Source organism: Takifugu flavidus, chromosome 22 (genome assembly GCF_003711565.1).
Source record: "Takifugu flavidus isolate HTHZ2018 chromosome 22, ASM371156v2, whole genome shotgun sequence".
In the NCBI taxonomy this organism is placed as follows: Eukaryota; Metazoa; Chordata; class Actinopteri; order Tetraodontiformes; family Tetraodontidae; genus Takifugu; species Takifugu flavidus.
The window spans coordinates 514,572-535,122 of NC_079541.1; the positions used below are offsets into that span (position 1 = coordinate 514,572).

General features: G+C 52.2%; 4 protein-coding genes across 5 annotated transcripts; 2 read left to right on the forward strand and 2 right to left on the reverse strand.

Moving 5' to 3' along the window:
* Window positions 1-323: 323 nt before the first annotated feature.
* tm7sf3 (transmembrane 7 superfamily member 3) lies at window positions 324-5,701 on the reverse strand. Its single transcript, XM_057022653.1, has 12 exons — window positions 5,485-5,701; window positions 4,128-4,282; window positions 3,273-3,423; window positions 3,063-3,183; window positions 2,353-2,524; window positions 2,107-2,284; window positions 1,837-1,923; window positions 1,632-1,712; window positions 1,401-1,553; window positions 1,227-1,327; window positions 981-1,143; window positions 324-907 (listed from the first exon to the last, which is right to left on the reverse strand). Exons 1-12 carry the CDS (start codon window positions 5,558-5,560, stop codon window positions 588-590), a joined length of 1,758 nt encoding a protein of 585 aa, XP_056878633.1. The 5' UTR covers window positions 5,561-5,701; the 3' UTR covers window positions 324-587.
* A 524-nt stretch (window positions 5,702-6,225) lies between these two features.
* fgfr1op2 (FGFR1 oncogene partner 2) lies at window positions 6,226-8,425 on the reverse strand. Its single transcript, XM_057022718.1, has 6 exons — window positions 8,148-8,425; window positions 7,653-7,789; window positions 7,442-7,559; window positions 7,235-7,377; window positions 7,034-7,147; window positions 6,226-6,600 (listed from the first exon to the last, which is right to left on the reverse strand). The coding sequence occupies exons 1-6, from the start codon at window positions 8,170-8,172 to the stop codon at window positions 6,463-6,465; spliced, it is 675 nt and encodes a 224-aa protein (XP_056878698.1). The 5' UTR covers window positions 8,173-8,425; the 3' UTR covers window positions 6,226-6,462.
* med21 (mediator complex subunit 21) lies at window positions 8,397-10,231 on the forward strand. Its single transcript, XM_057022728.1, has 4 exons — window positions 8,397-8,534; window positions 8,833-8,947; window positions 9,151-9,251; window positions 9,692-10,231. Exons 1-4 carry the CDS (start codon window positions 8,493-8,495, stop codon window positions 9,869-9,871), a joined length of 438 nt encoding a protein of 145 aa, XP_056878708.1. The 5' UTR covers window positions 8,397-8,492; the 3' UTR covers window positions 9,872-10,231.
* Window positions 10,232-11,314: 1,083 nt separating this feature from the next.
* Window positions 11,315-19,102, forward strand: LOC130519326 (serine/threonine-protein kinase 38-like). Of its 2 annotated transcripts, none has more exons than XM_057022682.1 (14): window positions 11,315-11,625; window positions 13,429-13,568; window positions 14,298-14,349; window positions 14,419-14,541; window positions 14,631-14,714; window positions 14,786-14,909; window positions 14,974-15,128; window positions 15,254-15,356; window positions 15,468-15,529; window positions 16,114-16,231; window positions 16,302-16,425; window positions 16,491-16,586; window positions 16,686-16,777; window positions 16,935-19,102. In XM_057022682.1, the coding sequence occupies exons 2-14, from the start codon at window positions 13,435-13,437 to the stop codon at window positions 17,057-17,059; spliced, it is 1,392 nt and encodes a 463-aa protein (XP_056878662.1). In that variant the 5' UTR covers window positions 11,315-11,625; window positions 13,429-13,434; the 3' UTR covers window positions 17,060-19,102. The 2 variants fall into 2 exon arrangements, with proteins under 2 accessions (XP_056878662.1, XP_056878663.1); XM_057022683.1 differs by having other exon boundaries at window positions 16,686-16,853; window positions 16,939-17,066.
* The last annotated feature ends 1,449 nt before the right edge of the window (window positions 19,103-20,551 follow it).

The window sequence follows — 20,551 nt, forward strand, 5'->3', positions numbered from 1 at the left end:
AAAACCTGGAATTTCTGAACTAGTTCATTTCTGTGCACGTTGTCAAGGAAATAAAGCACGTGTAGGTTTATTCTGCTCAAACGCGTAGCGATACATGTGTGTTAATCAGAATAAAGGGGGCGGGGCCACGGGGGCGACCCAACGTCTGTCGGCGCCTTCGGACACTTTTAATGGCGGACGTGAAAGCGTCCAGACGATCAGGACGGGAGGAGTTGAGTCACCACGCTGACCTGGGGTCAGGGGTCGCCCAGGGCCCAGACTGCCCCCCCTGACCGGCTCTGGGACGGTCCTCCCCTGAGTCCAAACGTCCCCGTCACTCGTGGTAAGACGACACATTTCTGTTTTTATTCTGGCAAAAAGCTGCAACATGACAATTTAAAAATGGGAAAAGTTCTAAAAACTTTCCACTTGAACTGTAAAATCGTCAGAAAGCACAGAACCTCAGTCAGAACCTGCTCCAGGGCCACGACCTACCCGGTCCCTGGAGCAGGTTCTGACGGCCCTGCTGGATCCCAGGTCCTCTTCTGTGGATCGGTCCGGTCCAGGCTGGGCGGTGAATTAGAAAGGTCACTTGAGTGTCTGCAGCCTCACCGAGGAGTGTGCACGAGTGTGCACGAGTGTGCACGAACGCCAGCCCTCCGGTGGGAGGAGCTACAGGAGCAGAGGCGTGTGTCTCCCGCCGCCTCTTTCCTCTGGCTCAGCTGCTGCACCCGGGCCAGGAGCCGGTTGGGCAGCGAGGGAGGGAAGTGGTGGCTCGGGTCCAGCACGTTGGTCTCGCGGCGTTCCCGCTCCTGCTGCCACATGAGGTACGGGCTGGGCGGGAAGAACGGGCGCGTGCGCTCGCGGTGGAGCTGCAGGACGATGCCGCCCACGCCCAGCACCACCCACACGGTGATCATGACGAAGTCTGAGGGAGGAAGACGGGAGGAGGAGTTGGCGGGAGGCGTGAGCACGGCGGCGGCGACGGGTCGCGGACTCACCGATGGTCTGGAAGGGCACGTCGGTGAAGGCGGCGCTGAAGTTGCTGTTCAGGAAGCGCTTGAGGATGTTGAGCGTGATGTAGGAGAGGCTGGTGTACACGTAGGCGTTGACGGCCAGGACCACGGCGTACGCCCCCAGCACGCCGCACGTGAGGATGTTCCCCTGAAAACCAGGAGGAGGTTCCTGAGTCAAAGGGTCAACACGCACCCTCGGCCACCAGGGGGCAGCAGAGCCCAGCCGTTTACCTCTCTGGGCCACCGCACGAAGAAGAGCGGAACCACGAGCAGGACGCTGCAGAACGTCACCCAGAACACCACGTCGGAACGCCGGAACACGTCCAGGTCCCCTGAGGAGGAGGAAACGGAACGTTTGTGAAGCATTTATCAGTCAACCTCCGAATATCCAGCGATGTCTCGTACCCAGAGGGGTGAAGAGGACCACGGAGGCCACCAGGAAGCCCAGCATCAGTCCCACCACGACCACGCACGCCATGACGGAACCGAACCGCCACCAGCTCATCACCAGGACGACCCCGCCCAGCACTCCGATCACCGCCGACAGGACGAGGCGGACTGTGGACGCACAGAGACAAGGAGCGTTCAGCACGGCGCCAACGGGGCGGCGAGCACGGCGGGACGCTCGGTGCTCACGGTTGTAGTCCAGCGCCGCTGTCCTGGTGATCAGCACGAAGAAGAAGAACGCCGCGAAGCCGAAGCCCATGCAAAACAGCTCTGGTGGGGGGGGGGGGGGACAGGTGAGAGGTCGTGTGACATCGCTGTGACATCATCATGGGATCACGCGTCATGTGACGGCCCCGGGAGGCCCCGCCTCCCCACACACAAACCAGGAACTGACCACATTTGAAGAACCGGTGACCAAAGAAGCAGACGAAGAGGCCGGCCAGCCCGGTGAGGGTGAACAGCACCTTGGTGGACGTCCTTCCTGAAAGACAAAAGCGCGTGACCTCGGTGACCTTGGTGACCTCTGAGCGCAGGTTCACGGGATTCAGACGAGGTCGGCGCCGATTTCGGGCCGGCGCCGGCGTCTCATGACCGCTGCAGATAAACTCATTATGTGTCACAAGACCGTTGAGGACAACAACGGCGGCGGCGGGCGGCGTCTCACCCAGCGTCCTGCAGTTGTCCAGCGTGGACGCGAAGCTGCAGGCGTAGGTGTGCACGGGCAGGTAGGAGGCGGAGCTGTTCAGCAGGGGGTCTCTGACCACCACGGAGTAGACCACGCCCTGGCCGGGGATGGAGGTGAATGCCGCCAGCGTCAGCTCGGTGAATGACAGGGTCATGACCTGAGGAGAGAGGCGGAGTTAAGCCCGGCCCCGCCCCCAGCCCCGCCCCCACGACCACGCCGTCCTACCCGTCGGCCCTTCTGGGTCAGCCCCCTGACGTCGGCCACGGCCTGAATGGCGCTGAACAGGCTGTGCTGGGAGAGGTCGTTCTCCGGCAGGAAGTACTGGTAGACGTCGTACTGCAGCCGCCAGCGGGTGTCGGCGCCGGTGGAGGCGTCGCAGGGGGGCGGAGTCACTCCTCTGACGGGGGGACGCGGTTACGGTCGGAGACAGAGATGAGGCCAGATTATGTCAGCGTGGAACCATCAACCTCGACTTTCAGAGACAGGAAGTGAGTGTGTGTGTGCGTGTGTGTGTGTGTGTGAGGTTGTGTGTGTGTGCGTGTGTGTGAGGTTGTGTGTGTGTGTGTGTGTGTGTGAGGTTGTGTGTGTGTGTGTGAGGTTGTGTGTGTGTGTCAACACATTAAAACTGAAACTTCACTCTTTCCAACATTAAGTCATATACTCGGAAATTCTACATCTTGATCACACACACAGATTTCCTATCTTTGTGAGGACCGCCAGACAGAAAACGCTCCCTGACCTTTGACCTCCGACCCCGGTTCTAACTTTAGCCTCAACCAGACCTCTGAGGCTGGAGGACACATTCATTCTGAGGAAACTACATGAAACTGGGAGGAACCGCTCAGCTCACGGAGGTTCTCAGGAGGTTCTGGGAGCTGAAAGATCAAAGCTTGTGATCAAAGCAGAACCACGGTGCTGACGGACCCGGGTCGTACCTGTCAGAACCTAAATTTGCTGGGGCGAAGCGGATGGTGGTCTCGTACAGGTTGTAGCGGACGTACACATTTGGATCAACCTCCAGGTTGAATTCCATGTTACAAGCTCCAGGAACCGGATCTAAGGAACCGGATCAAAGATCGGGTCAGAACCAGAACCAGACCTGCTGCTGGATGAGAACCTGTTGATGCGTCAGGGAGCAGCTTTACCGGTGCTGGAGTAGGAGAGGACCAGCCCGGTGCCCGTCACCGAGGTCCCAGCAGGAGACGACAGGAACCAGGAGACGGACATCTGGGCCGGCTGGAGGGCCGACAGGAGCCCCGAGTCCACCGCCGTCAGGAAGGAACCGGGCCGCAGAACCTGGAGCACAAGCACAGACGTGTGATCCAGGGCCTGTGAGGAACCGGACAATGTTCTGATCCAGTGTTCTGAGGACATCAACGCTCCAATTCAGCAAAAGTTCTGAAGCTTCACACATTTCAAAGAGCTTCCTGCTTCTCTGCAGATGTTTCGGGGACCCCACAGCTGGACGGGGACCCCACAGCTGGACGGGGACCTCACAGCTGGACGGGGACCCCACACCTGGACGGGGACCCCACAGCTGGACGGGAACCTCACAGCTGGACAGGGACCTCACAGCTGGACAGGGACCCCACAGCTGGACATGGAACCTCTGCTGCTTCGGCGTCGTCTCCTGTCTGACCCGAGCTGGTCCAAATCTGCCCCTGAGGCTCTTGGGAGCGGCGCCAGCAGGTTTTCCCTCGGATGGACCCAGACGGCTCATGACCGGGGCAGCGCGGGTCAGCTGACCGAGGCAGCGCGGGTCAGCTGACCGCTGCAGGCCGCCGCCCACAAAGCCTCATTCATTAGGGGGATTAGCGGAGGTTATCCCACGCGCGCCGAGCGTTTCGGGCCAAAGAAACTCATGAAATCCAATTAAAAGAAGCAAAATTCTGATTTACGATTGGAGCGGTTCCCAAAGGTCGGCGCTGCCTTCAGGCCCCTAAAGGCCCATTTGCAGCCCGGCCCGGTTCTGGTGCTACTGCCAAGGAGAAAGCGCTCACCCTGTAGTAGGACAGCGTGGCGTTGTGGTCCTGCGTGTGGAACTGCAGCGTGACGAAGGCCACGTCGACGGGGATGGCGGCCGCCACGGCCTGGAGCGTCTGGTTCACGCCCATGGTCACGTTCTGAGGCGCCCCGGGCAGGAAGGTCACGCGGCCTGTGAGGGAGGCGCACAAGGGTTGCTACGGTAACCAAATGAAAGTGAGTGTGATGTTGGAAGGAGCAGCACCCACAGACGCTGCTAGCGCTCCTGCTAGCCCTCCTGCTAGTGCTCCTGCTAGCCCTCCTGCTAGTGCTCCTGCTAGCCCTCCTGCTAGCCCTCCTGCTAGTGCTCCTGCTAGCGCTCCTGCTAGCCCTCCTGCTAGCCCTCCTGCTAGTGCTCCTGCTAGCCCTCCTGCTAGCCCTCCTGCTAGTGCTCCTGCTAGCCTCCTGCTAGCCCTCCTGCTAGCGCTCCTGCTAGCCCTCCTGCTCCTGCATCCATCTGCCTCAGTAACCGGTTGGTTGTGGATTCCAAATCACCGTTGATGGAATGTGCAGATAAACGAGCGTGAAAAAGTGCAACAGCCACTGAAGTCACGACTTCCCGCGACGCCAGGCCGCCTCCCAGTGATCCCACCACGCTCCCAGTACAACACTGGCCAACAGTGATCACAGCCCGCCTGAACTTTCCTCGCTGTTTATCTTTCTGGCGTCGCGTCGCTCGTCGATAACGCGTCAGAGAGGTCCAACGGCCGCTGGCGTGTCTCAAGTTTGACTTCATGTGTTGTGCAACAGTCACAGGACGCCGTCTCTCATGTCTCATGTCCTCATGCTGCTACGTGGTCAGACTCCAGCTCAAACTTGACCTCTGCAGGACGACATGTCCAACATGTCCAACATGTCCAACATGTCCAGCAGACGGCCCGAGGGGACATTCTGGACTCCAGGGGCCACAATCATGTGCTCACAGCTGCTGTGCAGAAAATCCTCTCAATGTTGCACAAAGCAAAAGAGGAACAAGAGGCGGTCGCTCACATCTTTACCCAATAATCCAAAATCTAGAATTTATTGGCCGTTTCAGCCTTAAAGTTGAATGTTTAGGATGGACTCCGGCAGACACGCGCACTATTATATAACTAATAGACAAGAGGTGTGTTTTGGACTAGGCATTAGTAGCACAGCAATATAATCCTGATCCCCGAGGAGCTACTGGAGCTACTGGAAATTTAGATTAATATACATTTAATCTCGTGCGAATAACCCAACATCACCTGACGTGGAACAACATTTAAAACCCTTTTCATGTTACAACAAAACAGGAATTCCCCCCCGCAGGCTCCCAAACAGCTTTGACAGCCACGACCCGACCCAGGAACTCACCCTCTGCTTGGGTCCGAGCGGGACGCAGCAGCGGCAGCAGCAGCAGCAGCCGCGCGCACCAGCGCCACGCACGCATCGCGCTCTGAAGCTCCTCGCGCTGCTGCTTTAGCTCCTCGCGCTGCTGCTTCAGCTCACCCGGAACATCGCAGCTTTCGGGGTCTCGCTCGAAGAGATCGCTGCCACCGCAGAGGCGACATGTTTCAGCCTGACTGCTGCCGGGAGGCGCGCGCTTGGACCGTCAACGGCGCCTCCGCGAGAATCACGCCCCCGCTCTCGCGAGAGCTCCGCCCGCGCTGCTCCAAGATCGTAAACGGTGAGGAGATGACTCACTAAGTCCGCTGTTCCTCTGTAGTTTGTTGTACAGTAAAAATACCCGATTCAATAGATATTTAAATATAGAATCATACATTAAACGGTCCACATGTTTACAGTATATTGAATGTTTTTTCTTTCCATTTCTCAACATGTCTGAAAAGTATCCTTTTCCAACAACAATTAATTAATATTAAGCTTAAGTCAATTTATGGTTCCCAGTTGTTTTGTGTATGATTGTGGGTTCGTGGAACTGCACCAGAAAAGGGTGTTTTATATGTCCTGTGTTGAATACTGTTTCTATTCCTCCTTTTTAAGGTGCAGGTTCTTTAAAAACAGGAGAACAGAGAAGCTGAACTTCTGCAACGACCATAAAACAGAACTGATTAAATAATATGTCCACTTTCGGACACCGGCATCATCTCAGAGCAGGTTTGAAGAATCATTTCTTTTATTCACACGATAAAACTGTGGAGGCACCTCAGATTCGTGCACGTCGGCAACACGTGTGAGAACGACAGAAGTGCTGTTACCAAGTCCGTGTCTGGTTGCGTCAGACGCGCTAACGTGAGCACAGCTGGAAGAGGTCCTGCAGCTCTGCAAACGGACCTCTGCTGTGCGTCCGGGGCGGCGGCAGCATGGCGGAGGACAGCTGCCCGGCGCTGTCTAGCTTTTCCGTAGACTGACGTCAGCGCTGGTCAGCAGCGGGGACATGGAGGTGCTCTCCGACGTGTCTTCCCTCTTCAGAATCATGAAAGCTTCCCGACTGATGCCCAGCAGCTCCCGGAGTCCACTGTTCTCAAGCTAGAACAGAGGAGAGCGTGTCACTACAGTGCTGGACACTAAAGGCTCAGGAGCATGTTGCACGTATGCCCAGATTCATCAGGTGCCAGAACACCTGCTGGCTTCTGTTGTCAAGAGTTTGACGGGCTTTTTATAAACGAATGCATCTAATTACAGCGAGCTTAGAAGGAAACAGCCGTTCCAGGCGATCATGTGTTTAGGGGGAAATGAACTCTTCATTCGGCTCCCTGATCTAGAACCTTGGTCAGGAGCTGTTGAGGATGGTGGTTTTGGAAGCGGCTACAAAAGCTTCACCGTTGACGATCGTCTGTCTCCCACTGCTGGTAAAACCCGTCCGTGTTCATTTGGATGTAAAACTATTTTCAGAGGCGCTGATCTTGCTCAGATGACCTTTAAATCCTGCGCTACAGCAGAAAACGCCCTTTGCTTTTACCTCCAGCTGTTTAATCCTCTCTTCATCTTCACACAGTCGTCCCTCGTCCACCTGTATCGCCTTCTTCATCACAGACGCCATCTCATTGATCTTGTCTATGTGTACTTGCATTTCCTGCAGGATAATATGTGAATAAATGTCTTAAACTATGAACAAAAACCTCCACTTTGAACGAGGGGAGTGATGGTGTGTCCCACTGACTGTGGTGTGCTGCTCCTTCAGCTGGCTCACAATGGCAGGGTCGTCCTTCTTGCTGGCCATGAGCAGCCTGAAAACCTGCTCCCTGTATTTGGTCATAATGAGCTCTAATGCTGATTGGTGCTCCTCTAACGATGTCCTCAGCTCTGCAATTGGAAAAACCATAAGACCAAAGGTCGTCGTCAACGGCAACAAACCACAAGCACCGACCTTTGTTTTCTAGCTGGAGTTGTCTGATCTGACGGTTTTCCTGTTGGATCCCCAGAACCAGACTAGAACGTGGACGATGTCTTGCGACCTGGTTCAGCGTGTCAATCTCCTCTTGGTACTGTCAGGAGACACCCAAGTGGGGTTTTTTAATCCTTTGATCCATTAAAGGACATGAAAACTCGACAGGCGTCATCGGCCGAGCTGACTTTACCTGTTGCATGGCTTCTACTCGCTTGTTGAGCGATGTTGTCTGCTCGATTAGCATCTCAGCAGCGTTGTCATGGTTACGAAGCCTTTCCACTAATGATTTAGCATCCGCCAAGACCTTTTCTAGGGAACAGTTCATTCCTGAGGAAATAAAGGTTAGTTATAGATTACTGTATACATGGTTTAAGCAGGATTTATTCAGAAGGATGATTTCTCCTACTGTTGAAACCTGAGGATATGAATGATACAGAGCACATGCATCTAATAACAGTAGCTGCAGGATAATGTCAAGGACCGTATATGTATATACAGTATATGACCACAGGGATATATATCATGTGGCAGCCAATTCTTCCAGCTTACATTACGTTTAATAGCACCGTATGTTCTATAGTGTTACTAGCTAAGACAAAGGTAAAAGACGGTTGATTAACTCAGAACAACTGTCAGCATTACACTGTAAAAGGTTCATTTTGTTTGACTTCACTACAAGCTGTACCTGGAGAGTTCAGAGTGTAGGACATTGCAGACTAGGATGACACTTCCTGTTGACGTTTGCTAGCTACAAGTTAGCCACAAGCTAGCTAGTCCCCATAAAGTTCCAAAAAAAAGTAGCGATTCCGATAGAGCGGTCTACAGATACGGTCCTCTTTACTCGCTGGGGGTGTAAACACGTCGATCGAAGCTCTGCTCGTACATCAGGTTGGGATACAGACAACTTAAACGGCAGGAGTTCCTCGGTGAGAGCCAAAGGTCCAAACTATCGCCTCATCACGCGAGATGTTATTTTATGACGATCTTCTCGCGAGAATAGCGGCGTGACGGTCGCTGTCTCACAGAAAACATGGCGGACCGGATAACACAGCTACAAGACGCTGTCAACTCAGTAGGACTTTTTATTTGTTTGCCCAATATTTTCTTGAGAGGAAATCAAAAATATTGAATCGTCATCTAGTTCTAAAGTGGGCCTTTTTGAAAACATGTACTTAATCTTTCGGGAGCCTGCTAACATCATGCTGGGAGGTGACGCTAACAAGCTTTGGCCTCGTTAGCACATTAAACCGTCTACTTGGTGTTATAGCATCATTCTACAACTGCTGTCGCTTAAATGCAGTTTTAAAGTGTGATGACCAGTAACGCTCACTGCTGTGCGATTCTTTTATTTATGGCTATTTCGTGTCCAGCTTGCAGATCAGTTTTGCAACGCCATCGGAGTCCTACAACAGTGTGCACCTCCTGCCTCTTTTAGCAACATCCAGACGGCAATAAATAAAGATCAGCCAGCCAACCCAACCGAAGGTGATGTGTATTTTCAACCTCTCCTTGTGTTACAGCATCTAATTCTGACTTCTCCTTCTTGATGCATTAGTGGAAAACACCAATGCATGGTCTATATCCGTCCTCGAAGTCCCTGCAAGCTCACTGCACACCTTTCAGATTTTCTTGGGATCGTATTGTGTGGTTTTGTCTATGTTTTGACACGGATTTTTCTTTTCATGCAGAATATGCGCAGCTATTCGCCACCCTCATCGCCAGAACAGCCAAAGATGTTGACGTACTAATCGATTCTTTGCCCAGTGAAGAATCTACATCAGCTCTGCAGGTAATAAGAGGAGGGGACGCCTGAAATCATTGACTATATGGATATTTTTTCTTTTTAAATGGATGATTTGTTCGCCCTGAAGCTTCGTGTGTACCTCCACCCTGCAGACAGCAGGGGGAGCTGTGCGCGGCCTGGTTTACGAGGCCGGTCCATCAGAGACCGGCCCACTGGTTTTATTGGTGCCAGTGTTCTTGTTTCAGACTGACGATGATTAAAAGAGGAGAAACGTCTGATTTCCTTGTAAGAATATCACCCATGATAAAGACTAAAACGTGGCCAGTGTGCACATCCCCAACAGTGATAAATATTTCAGATTGGGCCACTGTAAACAACGTCAAACGTGGTACTAGCGTGGTTCTGGACCTAAAGCCCAGCAGTCGGTGTGCTGCGACAGATCTTGTTAACATTTTCATCCCCGAATATGCGTTACTTGTTGACAGGCCGCCAGTCTGCGACAGCTCGAGGACGAGAACCACGAAGCAGCCGCCCGTCTGGAGGAGGTGGTTGATCGTGGCAATATGCTGTTGGAGAAGATCCAGAGTGCGCTGGCGGACATCGCCCAGTCGCAGCTCCGTACCCGCAACGGAGCGCCCAGCCAGGTGTCGGCGGGGGACTCGTGATGTCCGCTGCCCCCTCGTCTCAGCTCTTCCTGTTTTTACCAGTCTGAAGGCACCGGTGTAGGAACCCTGTGATTCTACAGTGAAACAACCCTTTACGTGATTCTATAGACGTGTCTGGAGGCCAAATCTTTGGGATATATTTTTAACGGTCTGCACAAGTGTGTGTGAAACCCCCTGTATATTTTGTTTTACCTATATAGCATCTATATGTCATGTCTGTTTTTGTATTTATATTTTGACCTGTTAAAATGCCTTTATTAATGGATTTATTATTTTTAAATAACACTTTGCATAAAAAACTGCTCTATAAACTCTAAAACATTTCAAATAAAATGTGCTTGTACAACGGTTTCTCCAGGACGCCAGTGTTGGTCATAAATATTGGAGAGATTGTGTCTCTGGGATGAACCAGACAGTTCCAAGGACCCAAATGAAATCCCTTGAAGCGCGGCTCATTTTCAGGCGTGTGCATGGTGCAGCCTTGTGTGGCTGAACTCTAAACTGCTCAGGGAAGCGGGCAGCGCCGGAGGTTTGTCTCACACTCTAAATTTAGCTGCTGTCACGGCTCAAAGAGCCTCAATGATGTGAGAATTATAAAAGCAGCCTTGTCTTCTGACACCACACCCAGAACTGTGGGCAGGATACACCCACCTCCGCGTGTTGACATCACAAATAACGGTAAATTCCCCTCATGAGTAGTTCAGCCTTATAAGGACATTTACACGCTGCTGTGTGTTTTTATATTAAACTAAACCCGCTGTTATACTTTATAGCCAGTACTTCACTCGGTCCTAATTAGTTGTTATTGCCCGCGCGCGCACACACGCACACTTTATTTGTCTCGTTGCCCTTTAGAATTTACTGTGTACACCAGAACAATTGGTCGAAATCAGAGTGGATTTTTCCAATAAATTTGCTTGAATGAAATCTCTGCATTTTTATAATTAAGACAATTTATGCTTTCACAAGGTCACATTATTCAGTTTTGCCTTGACAGTGCATACATTGGTTCGCTATGTGGCATTATATTAATCATTTATATCTCCTCATTAATATATTTTGTGTTCTGTATGATTCATTCTTGACGATTAATTATTGATTCCATGGAGAGCTACACTGCTGTAACCTATTTGTTTCACGGTATATTATCATTGTAGGAATAAGAGTGTCTGGAGAGTATAAAACCATGTGTTGTTTTTATTAATTTATTTATAAGATGAAAGATTAGAGTAGCTCCGAGCACTCTGGCAGGTTCATCTTATATATGTTAGCGTGCTAACAGAACAAAGCTGCTGTTGATGAGCAAGCCGGGATAACTGTTTCTATTGGCTGATTCACCTGTCACTCATAACTCTCCCTGCTATGTGATTGGTCAGCGGAAAACATCGGCCCCGTTTCTTGTGTGTAATTGGCTCGCGATAACGTCACTCGTAAGACACGCCCCCTGCGTGGCTGGAGCGTCCGTAGAGCCCAGCGGTCCCAGGAAGCGTCGCTGCCTCTTCTATGATAAAGACGCCAAGAAGGTCAATGTTTACGGATGGAAATGTGAAAATGTCTTTAGTTTAATCCAGCCAGCCGGTTGCGCACATCCGAGGACTTCGGCAGCGGTGTTTTCGCTTGAGTTTTTGTGAAATCCTCGGAGCGTCCAGCTTGTGCCGCCTGGATATCCGCCAGAACGACGCCAAATAACCACATTTTCCATCAATCGCGGGGTGGCGGCCAGCCAACCATTGACTCTGGAGCCGGACACGGAGGTAGGACCGTCTGGGACCGGGGTCCCCTGGCTCTGATGCTGGGCCACCTTATGGGAGAGAGCTAGCGGCTATTACACATTAATAACGCGCTTTATTGCAGCCCAGCCGCGCTCACAATACTTTAGTGCCCGACTCTAAACGAGCTGGCGGAACCTTAAAATAGTTCATTAGGATCTCTGACCACCAAAATAATACACGGGTGTCAAATGGAACGTGTTTAAAATATTATGGGATGTCAGACATCATCCTGTGTGCGTGCGCGTGAGTGTGTTTGCACTCATTTCCCCTCAAGACTCATGACTGAGTCTTTATATTCAGGATCTGAAGGGCCTCCTGTCTCACTGACAGCAGGTGAAGGGCGGAGTGTGTGTGTGTGTGTGTGTGTGTGTGTGTGTGTGTGTGTGTGTGTGTGTGTGTGACTATATGTCTGAGTGTGTAAGTGCCTCCACACACACGCACGTGCTCCTGGTCTGCTGCTTCTGACCTGCTGTGACACTTGTGCTCCCAGTTACTGGAAGTCACTGTTGTGGAATCTCAGAAGAATTCCCAGACTTCTGGGAGCTCTGGGTGGTTCTCCTGTTGGTGAAGCTTCTGCTGTGCTCGTGTGTGTGTGTGTGTGTGTGTGTGTGTGTGTGTGTGGGTGTGTGTGTGGGTGTGAGTGTGAGTGTGAATCTGCAGACGGAGCCAAAAGTATCGCGTCAAAGCTTCTTCTGACCTTTCAGTTTTCAGTCTGGTGGAAAAAAGGGTTTGAAATAAAACCTCCAGACCTGTGTTAGTCATTAAATGACTAATTAATTCCATTACTGAGCTTCCTGTATTGGAGCCTGGGAATTATGGGAAATGAGAACAGATCAAATGTGTTGTGTGAATGAACCAAATAGTTTTATGAGGTCGTCTCTGTTGTCTTAATTAACATGAATCTCGCAAGGTGTGAAACATAAAAACAGGATCATTGTAAAGGTCATTTAGGGAACATGAACGCTGCCATAGAGGAACATTTATCAGTCAGGAAGTTCAATGTTTCCAGTAATTATGGGTAAAAAAGAATAGAATAGAATCTCCTAAACTCCCCAAAAATCCGGTAAATTCCGCCTTTATCAGAATAAAAGCAGATATGGGGGCAGTTCTGAACCTGCTCGGGCCGGGGGAGGAAACCGGGGCGCTATCTTTGTCCTGCAGCACTTTCATCAGGATAATCAGGCCCATTCTCAGCGTCCTGATTAGGAGCTGCTGAAGAGGCCATGACGTCCGTCATCTTCATCTTCATCTCCCTGCACTAACGAGCTCATTGTTCCTCCCTCCACACGGCCGCTGGTCCAGAATGAGGATTTTCTTAACACGGTTTGTGAGGCGGCGTCGGCCTGGAAGAGATGTGTGAGATGTTCTAGGATTGAAGACCCGAGAACATACTGGTCCGACTGGAAGTGTCTCGCTGGTCCCGGAAAAGAGGCAGACTCAGAGGTGACGAGGGAATCAAAGTCCGCAGGCTAAAAACAGGCTCAGCCTTGTTTTAGCTCCCACTCTCAGGGTGGGAGGATCCAGGATCTGGCAGGTCTGGACGGGCCTGAACCTTCAGAGGTGAGGCGGTCCGGCTGAAGGAAGCAGAAACGTGGAGGCTGATGTTTGTGGTCACCTCACATCAGAGTGTTGCAACCGCGCCGCTGAAGCAACGTTTTACACAATCGTAGCTTCCTCTCTCCAGCAGGGACTCAAACCCAACACTGTGGAGGACACTTGCCGTCCTCCTCCTGTGCTCCTCCTGAAGCCTGTGTTGTTATGAATGGAGGTCGCTCTGTGTTCCAGGATAGCATGGCCATGACGGGGGGGACGGCAGCGGCCCTTCCCATGAGCAACCACACCAGAGAGAGGGTGACGGTGGCCAAGCTCACCCTGGAGAACTTCTACAGCACCCTGCTAACCCAGCACGAGGAGCGAGAGATGAGGTGAGTCTGCCCCAGTGGTGCAACGCTGCTCACTTCCTCATACAGCTGCTCAAAAGAGGGAAATAAACACACGACCTCTAGTGTCAGGGGTCCGAGATCAGAGGTGGGAACAAGAATCCAGTAATCGGCTAATTTAACGTCCTGAATTTGCTCTTTTACTACTGAAGTTCAGCAGCTTCATCACAGAAACGGACACTTGTCTGTGTCCCTGAGGGGTGCTTGAGGAGCTCCAGGTGCTTGAGGAGCTCCAGATGGATGAGGAGCTCCAGGTGCTTGAGGAGCTCCAGGTGCTTGAGGAGCTCCATGTGCTTGAGAAGCTCCAGATGGATGAGGAGCTCCAGATGGATGAGGAGCTCCAGATGGATGAGGAGCTCCAGGTGCTTGAGGAGCTCCAGGTGCTTGAGGAGCTCCAGGTGCTTGAGGAGCTCCAGGTGCTTGAGGAGCTCCAGGTGCTTAAGGAGCTCCAGGTGCTTGAGGAGCTCTAGATAGTTCAGGAGGTCCAGGTGCTTGAGGAGCTCCAGGTGCTTGAGGAGCTCCAGGTGCTTGAGGAGCTCCAGGTGCTTAAGGAGCTCCAGATGGTTGAGGAGCTCCGGGTGCTTGAGGAGCTCCAGGTGCTTGAGGAGCTCCAGGTGCTTGAGGAGCTCCAGGTGGTTGAGGAGATTGTTCCATCACATCTCAGTCAGGACATATTTGACTGTTGCTGTCTGTTGTCTTTTTATCCACGATCAGACAGAAGAAGCTGGAGAAGGCGATGGATGAAGAAGGGCTGCCAGATGAGGAGGTAAGTCATCTTTATGCTGTGACCCAGAATGCTCTCTGGCATCGCTCTGACTCGCTGTCTCACCTGCAGAAGGTAACGCGGCGCTCGCAGCACGCCCGTAAGGAGACGGAGTTCCTGCGGTTGAAGAGGACCAGACTCGGGTTGGATGACTTTGAGTCCCTGAAAGTCATCGGACGAGGAGCCTTTGGGGAGGTAAACGTCTCCAACAGCTTCGTCTTCATCACAAACATCTCCGATACTTCCGGTGCTGCTTCACTGACGCGCGGCGTCGACTCCTTCAGGTCCGTCTGGTGCAGAAGAAAGACACGGGTCACATTTATGCCATGAAGATCCTTCGAAAAGCTGACATGTTGGAGAAGGAGCAGGTACAGGTGTCACGGGCTCCAGGGTGGGGAGTGGACCGGGCCGACCCATCCACCTGCTCCTCTGTCTGCAGGTGGCTCACATTCGAGCGGAACGCGACATCCTGGTGGAGGCGGACAGCGCCTGGGTGGTCAAGATGTTCTACAGCTTTCAGGACAAGAGGAACCTTTACCTGATCATGGAGTTCCTGCCTGGAGGTTGGTCCTGATGGAGCGGCGGAGGTGAAGGCGGAGGTGAAACCCACGCGTTGTGTTTCTGCAGGCGACATGATGACGCTGCTGATGAAGAAGGACACGCTGTCTGAGGAGGCCACCCAGTTCTACATCGCAGAGACGGTGTTGGCCATCGACTCCATCCACCAGCTGGGCTTCATCCACAGGGACATCAAACCAGACAACCTGCTGCTGGACTCCAGGGTGAGACGCCTGTGAACACGCTGCTTCTCCAGCTGCTTCTCCAGCTGCTTCTCCAGCTGCTTCTCCAGATGTTTCTCCAGATGTTTCTCCAGCTCCCCCCATGACCACCGTCCGTGTGCTCGCAGGGTCACGTGAAGCTGTCCGACTTCGGCCTGTGCACGGGCCTGAAGAAAGCTCATCGCACGGAGTTCTACAGGAACCTGACCCACAACCCCCCCAGTGACTTCTGTGAGTTCACGCGCTCCAAATCACACGTTGGTCGTTTTAGCGGCGTTTCGAATCCCTTCGGCGGTCGGAAGTTTACAACCTAATGTGATTAAAGTCTCTTCATCTTCACAGCTTTTCAGAACATGAACTCCAAGAGGAAAGCAGAGACCTGGAAGAAGAACCGGAGGCAGCTGGTACGCCTGACATCAGGGGTCAGGGTTAGATCAGGGTCAGGGTTGGATCAGGATCAGGGTTAGATCAGGGTCAGGGTTGGATCAGGATCAGGGTTAGATCAGGGTCAGGGTTAGATCAGGATCAGGGTTGGATCAGGAACCAGGAGAAGAGAAGTTCAGAGGGGGCCAGGGGGTCAGTCAGTGGGGGGGGGCTGCTTACTCACCTCTTCCTTAGTCATTGCGCATGGATCCAGGTGTAAACACAGTTCTTTGCCCCCTGTGAGATTAATAACGTCTCCTGCTGCTCCAGTACTAACTGTCCCTGTCCCCGCCCCCATTCCTGTCCCCATCCCCGCCCCTGTCCCCATCCCCGCCCCTGTCCCCATCCCTGTCCCCATCCCTGTCCCCGCCCCCATTCCTGTCCCCATCCCTGTCCCCATCCCCGCCCCTGTCCCCATCCCCGCCCCTGTCCCCATCCCCGCCCCTGTCCCCATCCCTGTCCCCGCCCCTGTCCCCATCCCTGTCCCCATCCCTGTCCCCATCCCCGCCCCTGTCCCCGCCCCTGTCCCCATCCCTGTCCCCATCCCCGCCCCTGTCCCCGTCAGGCGTACTCCACGGTGGGGACCCCAGACTACATCGCTCCTGAAGTCTTCATGCAGACAGGATACAACAAGCTGTGTGACTGGTGGTCTTTGGGGGTCATCATGTATGAAATGCTGATCGGTAAGAAGGTTTCAGTCCGGTTCCTGGTCCAGTTCCTCATGGAGGAGACTCACCGACTGGTTTTCTTTAGGTTACCCACCGTTCTGCTCCGAGACGCCACAGGAGACGTACCGGAAGGTGATGAACTGGAAGGAGACGCTGGTCTTCCCCCCTGAAGTCCCCATCTCAGAGAGGGCCAAAGACCTCATACTAAGGTGGGTGGGGACGTGGTCAAGGACCAGCAGCACCACAGAAGGGCCTGACTCTCTTCTGGGTTCAGGTACTGCACCGACGCTGAGAACCGGATCGGAGCCGCCAATGTGGAGGAGATCAAGAGCCACCAGTTTTTTGAGTCGGTGGACTGGGAACACATCAGGTACTGGAGGGGCTGGGATCAGGGCCTGGTTTCTATGGATACATGCTGTCTGAAGGTTTGAGTGGCGCCGGTGTCAGCAGGAATCTTCTCCCCCCCCAGGGAACGGCCCGCGGCCATCTCCATCGAGATCAAGAGCATCGACGACACGTCCAACTTTGACGACTTCCCAGAGTCCGACATCCTTCAGCCAGGTGGGTCGAAGCGGAGCCGGAGTCTCTGGGAAGCAGGGACGGCTGTGTCTGGTTCGTGTGGTGCACGTGCGTGAGAGTGGTTGGTTCCTGCTCAAATCAAAGGCTTGTGTGTAGCGCCCCCTGGCGGCGGTGGAGTAACTCTTCTCTGTGTCAGCAGCCAGCGCCACCGAGCCGGACTTCAAGGCCAAGGACTGGGTGTTCCTGAACTACACCTACAAACGCTTCGAGGGTCTGACGCAGCGCGGCACCATTCCCACCTACATGAAGGCGGGGAAGGCCTGACGCTGCCCAGCAGGGGGCCTCTCCCACGCGGGGGCCCGGGGGGCGGCCACGGGGCCCCGCTGGAGGCCCGGGGGACCCAGGGTGGGCCCCCGCTGGAGGCTGTGCCTCGGCCTCATCGCAGCTTGTTCAGCCACCACATTAGTTACCACATTACCTCCGTGCTCGGCCTCATCTCTGGCTCCGCCCACTGAGGCGGCGCCGGGCGGCGTTCCTCCTGAACTGCTCCGTCGGCCCTGAGGGAGGAATTCAGAGGACGCTTCCCGTGTCGCCGCTGCAGGTCCTGAACTGTGTCTCCTGGGCAGGACTTCGGTCCTGTTCTAGTCCCGTCTTCAAGGATTATTCCAGCATGACCTTGAGGTTTGAGCCCTGAGAGGGATTTTATGGCTCCTCTGCAGCTCCGCAGCACTGAACAGGACAGGGACACGGGGACACGGGGACACTGTCCCTGTCTCTAGCTTAGCAGCAGCTTCCCCTGACCCTCGCACCGGTCCTGCAGGGTCACGCTGAGCTCAGTCAAGTCAAAGTCCCGGAGTCGAACCTGGGATTCTGTCCAGATCCCTGGAAACTTTTGTAAATGTTTGGAAGTTTTATTTATGTCCTAAAGATCCTGTGCTAACGTCTGCAGCAGCGACGCTTCTGGAATGATGACAATCCTCTTTGTAAAGGAATAACGGTTGTTTTTACACCTTCAGCTTCAAGTCGCAAACGTTGAAGTGCTTATGTTGCCAAAATGACAAATACAGTCAGAGTAAACTTGATATATCGTATAACAGGGTTGACGTCAACGTCTTCGCTTGACCCTTGCTGTTAGCGTTAGCATTAGCATGCGTTCAAAGCTCTAAATCCAGGCTGGAACCCTCCTGAACCGTTGGAGTGAGCCCACAACGTGCCTTCAGGTCTCTGGTGACCCGCTCAGCAGTTCCTCCAACAGCGTCAGAGACTCGTCAGAGGGGAGAAGCACAGGAGGAGGTCCGCTCCATTCAACCAGAACATCTCGGTTGAGGAACGTAAATCAGCTCTGCAGCTCTGGGACGCCTTGACAGGTTCCTTGGGTTCCTGGCTTTAGTTCATTCCTCTGATCTTCCATCCCGTCCGAAGGCATCAGAACGACGGTGAAGGGACGCGGAGCCACCTGGAATCACCAAAGAACCGTTTGCATTGTGTTGACTTTAGATGCTTCGACGCAGCGTCACGTTACAGAGGATGAGACGACCTTCAGCCCAAACACCTCCGTGGTGGTTCCACTCATCGGGACCGGCGTCCCAATGCAGGACAGGGGACAGGACAGGCACGCGGGACTGACCTCTCTGCTCAAGGCTGGAGGCTTCAGAGGGATTTATTCAGTGCACGTTGAGATTTGATGGCAGTAACTCGGCACCAGACCCCTCCTGACCCCTGCTCAGCTGGAAAAAATGGAATGTTCCGGAGAGATTTGGGTTCACGCTAACTGGATTAGCCGCACCTGCGTTAGCACATATTTATTGCATCAGTTTGAGCGGGAGACGACGGTGTCCTTGTCCACCCTTCCTACTGGGGTCTTTTGGGGCATTTTCCTCTTCCCATCTAATCTGTCTGGTTTATTTTCTCAAGTAGAAGCACTGGAGATAAAAATGCTGTAGCTAGATTCCAACTGGAAATCCTTCGTTTATTTAAAGGGAGTTTGTTCCAAGGTGACGAAATGTCAGTTTTAATGGACCACAACCAGATCAATTTCTCAATGTCGGTGCGGACGAGGCGGCGCCTGGAGCTGCACAGCGTTTCTGGGGGGAAGGTGAACGCTGATGGAGGCTCCAGCCACCTCAGAACCGAGGCTTCCTCTGAGACCCGGCTCACTGTATAAAACCTTTCCCCTCGTTAAAGCAGGAATCCACTCGTAAACGGTGGATGTAAATGCTCGTTTCCGCCCACCAGGACGCTGTTGTGAGTCCTTGTGTTGCTGTGTAAATATTGTTGAAGGCAACTGTCTGGAGAGAAGAAATGCTCGGTAAAATATTGAGTTCCTAATCCAGTGAGAAAAGGCTTCAAATAAAAGCTAAACCCCAAGTCTTTGCTCTGTTTTTGGACTTGTGTTTTGCTGTTACACTGAGATAAAACGGTGACATGGAGCCCAATGATAAGAAGGTTGAGAAGTCATCGAGGTGCCATTATCCTCTTGTCTTCCTCATTGCTCCTTTATCACCCTCCCAGGTCATTTGGGGGTGATGAGTTACTGATTGACAGCATTATCTGATGAGGGCGGTAGTGTCGCCGGTCGCCGCTAGAGGGCGCTGCAGGCCAAAGCTGCTGTATGAACGGTCAGAAAATGAAGCTAAATTAAAGGAACACCTCAAATAACTGACAGAATAAAAATCCACACCAACCTATGCCCATCAATTCTAACTCACAGTGATGTGAAATTGAGTATTGTGTTGTATTTAAAATGATTCATATTCAGATTAAGTGAATTAGGAATTTTTAACCCCAGTTCCCAGGGCGCTCCATAAAGCCCAGTTTTCTCTCGTCCCTCTGGTTCTGGTGGCAGAAGGTGGGTGATGCTTTAATGCTGCAGTGGAAATCACTGGATTTTTATTCATATTCTGTTACATCTGAACATTGTTTCTTTGTTTGTTTGTTTGTTTTTCCATATCCCTCCGCTAGAGATGTAGTCCACCCTGTTAATTTTAATGGCCTAATTTACAAGGATTATTTTTTTACTGTGGAGGCTAAAGAAGAAAAAAGATATTTGACGTTTTAAAGGCAAATATCAGTATGAAAGCAGTCCTGTAATAGGCTTTTAGAAATGAACTTTAGAACGGAACAAGGCCAAGCTTCAGACATATTAGAAATATAACATTTGGTTTTTCACCATTATTTTTGTCACGACCCCACGTTCTCTCTGTTTATTAATATAAATGTGTGTAAATGACAAAGGTTAGAGAAGACAGACTTCTTTTGTTTGCTTTTTTATGCTTCTAAACTGACCTATAAAATTCAGGTCATATAAAATCAAATTGAGCTCCTCACGCAGGCTGTCAGTTATTTTCTTTGTCTGAACATTTCCGCCACACAAAAGGAACACAACTGATCTGTACAACCTGTTTGTAAAGATTTCTACGTTACACAGAATCAAGCAACTTAAAATTGGTGTTTTGTGCATGTCAGGTGCTCCTGATTAAACTGTGACCACAGAGACTCTCCTAATGATGTCACCATTAAAGCGGCACATTAAAGGCACTTCCGGGTTCCAGGAGAGGTGACACACACTTAATAAATATACGATGGAAATTAGCAACCTTTTCTATGCGATCTGGCTTTATATGGGTTAACGATATAACTGGCGCCACGTGACGTAAGTTATATAATATTTAGGTCAACACGTTTCACGCTGGCACGTGCAGACTGCATTCTTACGTAAAGTCTCGTGTAAAGTTCTCAAATAACACTATGTAGGTGAGAGCCAAAGCTCGTCAACTCTAGGTAAGATGAGTCACTCGGCACATTCTAACATCCGGA